A 6,475-nucleotide genomic window follows, 5' to 3' on the forward strand; every position below is an offset into this window, starting at 1 on the left:
CCCTTGTAGGCAATTTGCTTTTGCTTTCTTGATATCCAAAGATATTGGGGGTTTTGGTTTTGTTTTTTGTTGTTGCTTTTGTTTTTATTCTGGAAGTTCCATAGCCTACTTAGGCTACATTCAGCAATGAGTATTTATCATCACCTTTTCCTGGAACGCAGTATGCTTGTTTGATCTGCCAGGGTTTATGCCACCTGCTTGGAGGATATATTTTGTCACCATGGGGAATAACCTGAGCTAGGGATCTTCCCCCCTCACTGCAAGTGTAGCCCTGAAGCCTTGCTTTCTGTTAGAGGGGATGGCTTCACTGTCCACTGTCTCCCCCTTCCATCTCCCCTATAGCCTGCCCACTATACGGAGACAGAAGAGCAAACAGGGACGGGAATCCAGTCATTTTGCGTATCTTAAGACTTAGGAGTTCAGCTGGCTAAGCATCTGCCTTCAGCTCAGGTCCAGATCTTGGGGTCCTGGGATCAAGCCCTGCATCAGGCTCCTTGCTCAGCGGGCTTCTCCCTCTGCCTGCTGCTCCCCCTGCTTGTGTTGCTCTCGCTCTATCTCTCAAATAAATAAATAAAATCTTTAATAAAAAAAAGACTTGAGAGTCTTCTTGGAAAAAGATGTTTTATCTACTTAAAAAGGATCCTTGCTAGGCTACATCTCTCCACCCCATTCCAGACCCTTCGGTTTCTTCTCTTAGCCATCGGTGTTAACACTTATGGGACCAGGGCATGCCTCTCCTCTCGGGGTTGCTATTGATGATTGCTTACTTATTGGAGTTTCCAATTCTTAAATTCATTTTCTTAAGTCTTGCGGGAGGGGAATTCTGAAATTGGGTCTCCACTTACCCTATTCCCAAATCCCTCAGGCTGTTTTGGTAGCTGTGTTAGTTTTAATAATAAGAATCAACATTTATCAAGTGTTTGTCATGTTCTAGGCACCATACTAAGCCCTTTGATAATTACCACCTCACCAGATTCTTCAAACAGTGCTTTAAGGAGTGTATTGTTCATGAGTCCCCTTTTAAAGATGAGAACACGAAAGCCTAAAAAATTTAAATAATTTACTCAAAGCCATTGCGAATAGGCGAAGCCTGGGCTAGCCACCAACCAGCAGAGAGGGTAAGAAAATCACCTTTACCTTGATGTCTCCGTGCCTGCATTGACATGGACAGAGCTCCTGCAGACAGCCCAGACTTTCATGGAAGCAAAAGAACAATGTATAGGCTGACTGTACCAGGAGCAGCTCCCACTTCCATCCTGAGCAATGACAGCCAGTGATTTCCAGGTACGTCCCGTGTCATGTTAATCAGAGTCCGCTGGGGAGGATGGGAGGCCAGGAGGTATGGCCACCAGCAGCCGCAAGAGTGTGCCCTGCTTCTCAGTTTTCTGGCTGGACCTCAGGGCCCTTAAGGCTCGGTGAGGGCACAGCAGCGTCCCTGAGAGTGACCTCCAGTTGCAGCAGGGAGGTTGGAACCTGGAAGTCTCTACCTGGGGTTCAGAGCCCAGTGGCCCTACATCTAACCCAGAGTTACTCAGACTTTTCCTGCCAAGCAAGTCTTAGATGGGCAACCACATAACTGAAGGGCCCCTTCTCATTGTGAAAGGCCTCCAGATTTTCGTTTGAAAAATTCAGGGGAATTTTGCTTTCTGACATGTTTGATATTAAAATCTTCCAGGAAAATCAGCCTTCCAGGAAGATCCACTGGGCTAATCCTGTGGGTCGGCTTCCCTGGCCTGCTGCGTTTCATGGGAGGGTAACAGTAAGTCTCCCCCCTGCACAACCGTCTCAGTGACCATGGGTCATTATCATTTCTCAGTTCAGAATAGGAGAAGACAAATAAATGGTTCTTGTGGGCACAGGAGCGGGCCCCCGGCCTGGAAGGTTCACCCTTTCCTGGATCACCAGCCCCAGTTCACTGCCTGTCCACACACCAGCTAGGCCACATGCAGGGGAGCCCATTTTTCCTTTTCCTTTTTTTTTTTTTTTTAATTTTATTTATTCATGTTAGAGGAAGAGTGAGGGAGCCCTCAAGCTGGGGGAGGGGACAGAGGGAGAGAGAGACAATCTCAAGCAAACTCCGCGCCAGTGTTGATCGACCTGGGGCTCAATCTCACAACCCTGAGATCATGACCTGAGCTGAAACCAAGAGTCAGACACTCAACCAACTGAGCCACCCAGGCGCCCCTGAGGCTGCTTTTTCTGAATGCATCTCCAGACCATCCCATAAGAGTAGAGGGTTTTCATGGTGTAGCCCTGTCTCCTGAGACACATTCACCATGCTCAAAGGACCCAGCAAAAGCCTGCTGCCAGGCAGGGTGCCAGGGACCCAGACACAGGACTCCCCAAGGCCTTGCCAGTTACTCATGGTCCCCTCCAAACCCCTCCAAACTCCAGAACCACACCCTCCCGCTCTAAGCCTTAGGGTCCCTCTGATTCCCTGAGCAATGATGCCCTAAAGGGGTGTGAGGTGCTCTGAATTCATTACCTTGAGTCTTCTCAAAAGCCCTGCAAAACAGGTGTTTTTGTGCCCATTTTGCTGAGTCAAAAATTGAGGCTAAGAGTCTTGCTTCCAGCCACACAGTCAATCAGGGGCCCAGCAAGTTTCAAAGACAATGGAGTAGCTGCATGGAAATCTTACCTCCCCAGTGGGAAATCCCAACCCCCGTAGGCCAGAGGCATGGCTTTTCCTTCTCTGAGTCTGAGCAATGGACAGTGTGAGGTACACTTAAAATCACGCCGTCGGCTCTGAGCAGGGTCACACCTGAGCACTTCCCTCCCCTTCCCCTAGGGTGAGATCTTTGCCCTGAGACCTTTTCAGTCTTCTTGCAAATAGACCTCCAATGGCCCGAGACTCCCGCTCTGCAGGGCAACCCTCTTCACATGGTCTTGCCCAAGATGGATGGGGACCCACTGGGCAGCGGGGTCCTTTTCCATCAGTGAGTCCTGACCTGTGCCCTGTAGGGGGTTCCTCTGGCCTCTGTCCCCTGCAGTCACCCTGGACTCCTAAGCACCCCTTTATGCCACTAAGTGCTGTGCTGGTTCTGCAGAGCTACCCCTGAAGGAGGCAGCACTGGAGCCCACAGAGCCTAGCTGCAGAAAACACACACACACACACACACACACACACACACACACACACACACCATGAGAAGTTGAACAACACAAGGAGTATCAATTGGCACTCTGTGCTCAGAGCCTTCTACATGATACAGGGAAAGAAACAGAGGCAAAAGATAATACTTAGTTGGGGTAGGGTTAATCAGGGAAGGCTTCAAGGAGGAGGTGAAATTAGAATGGAGCCTGAGTTCTGTCAGTCTTACATTGTAGCAAAAAGTGAAAGGAGATGCTGGTAAGGCGAGGTAGAGAGCAGCGAAGATGCCTGAAACTGCGTCTTCTGGTTAGAAAAGAGGGCAAGGGGGTAGATGCCAGCCAGGTGGAGGTCAGGCTTGCACCTCCGGCTGTGGCTCCCCTTCTCTGTATGTTTCTCCTTACTCCCTGCTTCGCACCAGCCACTACGGGATAGTACAGTGGGCACCAGAGGGGTGACTGCTTCACGACTCCCATTCTCAGCGATCAGCCCTTGATGGATGCAAGAGTGGATTCCCAGAGTCATGAGGATCTTCCAAGACCCTTCCCTGGGCAAGGAAGACAACCCCAACCCCCCCCCCAGCTTGGCCAATCAGACTCTCTCCCCTAGTAAATTAAAAAAGAAACTGGGAGGGGCGCCTGGGTGGCTCAGTTGGTTAAGCATCAGCCTTCAGCTCAGGTCATGATCCCAGTTCCGAGCCAGGCGCTCTGTTCATGGGGAGCCCGCTTCTCCTTCTCCTCCCGCCCTGCTAATGCTCTCTCTCTGTCTCTCTCTCTCAAATAAATAAATACATAAAATCTTTTTTTTTAAAAAAAGAAACTGTGAGACACAAGGTGGTCAGGGGATGGTCGGGCAGAGTCAAGACCTACCAGTCGGTGGCTACAGGACCCAGGAGCAGCCCGGTTCCTGCCCTGATCAAGGCAGGAGTCTTCCAGTGAAATTTTTTATTTTGCATGAGCCCACTAAGATTGGTTTCTGTTGTTTGCAATAAGAATAACCTGGGGCCACCTGGGTGGCTTAGTCAGTTGAGCTCCAACTCTTGATTTAGGCTCAAGTCATAATCTCTGGGTCATGAGATCGAGTCCCGTGTCGGGCTCCATGCTCAGCTCAGAGTCTGCTTGAGATTCTCTCCCTCTGCCCCTCCCCCTGCTCTCTCTCTCTCTCTCATATAAATAAATAAATCTTTTAAAAAAATAGCCTTAGTCAATACAGAAAAGAAGGTGCAAGGACGACTTTCCCATTGAGCTATACGAAAATTAACCCTGTAGGACGCTGCTTTCCCTCTCCCACAATACCGCGCGCTCTTCCTTTCCAACCAGGGCCCGGCAGAATGGCTCCCGCGAAGAAGGGTGGCGAGAAGAAGAAGGGCCGTTCTGCCATCAGCGAAGTAGTGACCAGAGAATACACCATCAACATTCACAAGCGCATCCATGGAGTGGGTTTTAAGAAGCGTGCCCCTCGGGCACTCAAAGAGATCCGGAAATTTGCCATGAAGGAGATGGGAACTCCAGATGTGCGCATTGACACCAGGCTCAACAAAGCTGTCTGGGCCAAAGGAATAAGGAATGTTCCATACCGTATCCGCGTGCAGTTGTCCAGAAAACGTAAGGAGGATGAAGATTCACCAAACAAGCTCTACACACTGGTTACCTATGTACCTCTCACCACTTTCAAAAATCTACAGACAGTTAATGTGGATGAGAACTAATCGCTGATTGTCAAATAAAGGTATAAAACTGCAAAAAAAAAAAAAGAAAATTAACCCTGTCATCTCTCTTCATCTTTCCCATAACCACATGGGGATAGGCATTATTATTCCTATTTCACTGATAAGGAAACTGAGGCCGGGCTCCCGAGGCCAGGCCTGCCATGCCCAGCGCACCCGGCTCGAAAGGAGTGGAGCTGACAAGCTCATCCTGGTCTGTCCAAGAGCAAAGGCTGTTGTATTTCTACTCCTCCATCTTCCTCGCATTTCCCCACAGCCTATTACTCTAGGCCCGATGTTGATATTATCTTGGAGTCAAACTTATTTCCCTTTGGAGAAACCGATATAGCTTTTTTGTTGTTATTATTTTCAGGGTAAAATGTACATAACTGATCAGTATTGACATCTAGCACATTCACCGTGCTGAGCTTCACCATGAGTGACCATCACCACTACCTAGCCAGCTACCCAGAACATTGTCATCACCCCAAAAGGAAACCCCATACCAATTAAGCAGTTCCCATTTCCCTGTTCTCCCACAGCAACCTGGCAACCACTAACTTACTTTCAGTCTCTATGGGTTTGCTGACTCTGGACATTTCAAATCAATAGAATCAATCATACAATATGTGGCCTTCTGTGCCTGGCTTCTTTCACTTAGAACAATATTTTGAAGGTCTATCCATGTTGTAGCGTGTGTCAGTCCTTCGTTCCTTTTCATGGCTGAATAATATTCCACTGTATGGATATACCACATTCTATTTATCCAGTCAACCGTGAAGGACATGTGGATCGCTTCCACCTTTAGGCTATTGTGGATGGTGCTGCTCTGAACATTCCCATACAGGTTTTTGTTTGAATACCTGTTTTCAATTCTTTGGGATCTATACCAGGAGCAGAATTGCTGAGTCATATAGTAATTCTATGCTTCACTTAATAAGGAAACGACATCCTTTCATGTCCTTCTTTTCTTGAAAATTTCCCTAGCCTTCTCCCCGACAGCAAGACTCTGTGGCAAAGGACAAAGGAAGACAGTGTTCAGAGACAAGAAAGAAACCCCTTATAAAATTCCAAAAAAACCTGTTTCAACAGGGGGCTGAAGGTTTACCATGGACAGGCACAAGGTTGAACACTGCACCAACTTTCTCCAATGCCCAGAACTGACAGGAGCTGAGGAAACTGTGGTTCCCCCAACCACCCCAGGACTGAGGGGGATGCTGGGAGGGGGCCCTGGCCAGGGTAAGAGGCAGCTATATTAATCTGGCTCTTGCCACTCCAGCGGAGCGTAAGGGAAGGGGGTTGTGTGTAATTGCAAATTTGCATTTCAATTCCCAAATACAAATTCAACCCAAAGTTGTCATCAAAGGAAAGATGAAGCTGAGGATCAAAGTGATTCCACACTCCCAGAAAAGAAGAGATTAAAGAAAGTGAATTGAACACAATCTTAAAGAAGTTTAAAAGGTGTTAATGCAGGCTAATGCAGTTAATGAAGGTTAGAAACATAAGTGGTTGCTCAATTAGCATTTTCAGCTAGAAGAAGAGGAGCTTTTTGCACCTTCCCTCATATCAAAGCCTGGATTTTTCCTCTTCTGAAAAGACAGCCTCGATTATTTTAAAAGGAAGAAGAGATTAAAAATAGATTGATGATAATTGCTTCATCCATAATAGTAACAATTTATTTC

The 6,475-nt window shown here is 47.8% G+C and overlaps 1 protein-coding gene across 1 annotated transcript; it reads left to right on the plus strand.

Moving 5' to 3' along the window:
* Nucleotides 1–4,362: 4,362 nt before the first annotated feature.
* LOC112833186 (large ribosomal subunit protein eL31-like) lies at nucleotides 4,363–4,853 on the plus strand. Its single transcript, XM_073877457.1, has one exon. It carries the CDS (start codon nucleotides 4,419–4,421, stop codon nucleotides 4,794–4,796), a length of 378 nt encoding a protein of 125 aa, XP_073733558.1. The 5' UTR covers nucleotides 4,363–4,418; the 3' UTR covers nucleotides 4,797–4,853.
* Nucleotides 4,854–6,475: the final 1,622 nt, after the last annotated feature.

This window comes from Callorhinus ursinus, unplaced genomic scaffold (genome assembly GCF_003265705.2).
Source record: "Callorhinus ursinus isolate GAN/ISIS: 27379988/994484 unplaced genomic scaffold, GSC_fseal_2.0 scaffold25, whole genome shotgun sequence".
NCBI lineage: Eukaryota > Metazoa > Chordata > Mammalia > Carnivora > Otariidae > Callorhinus > Callorhinus ursinus.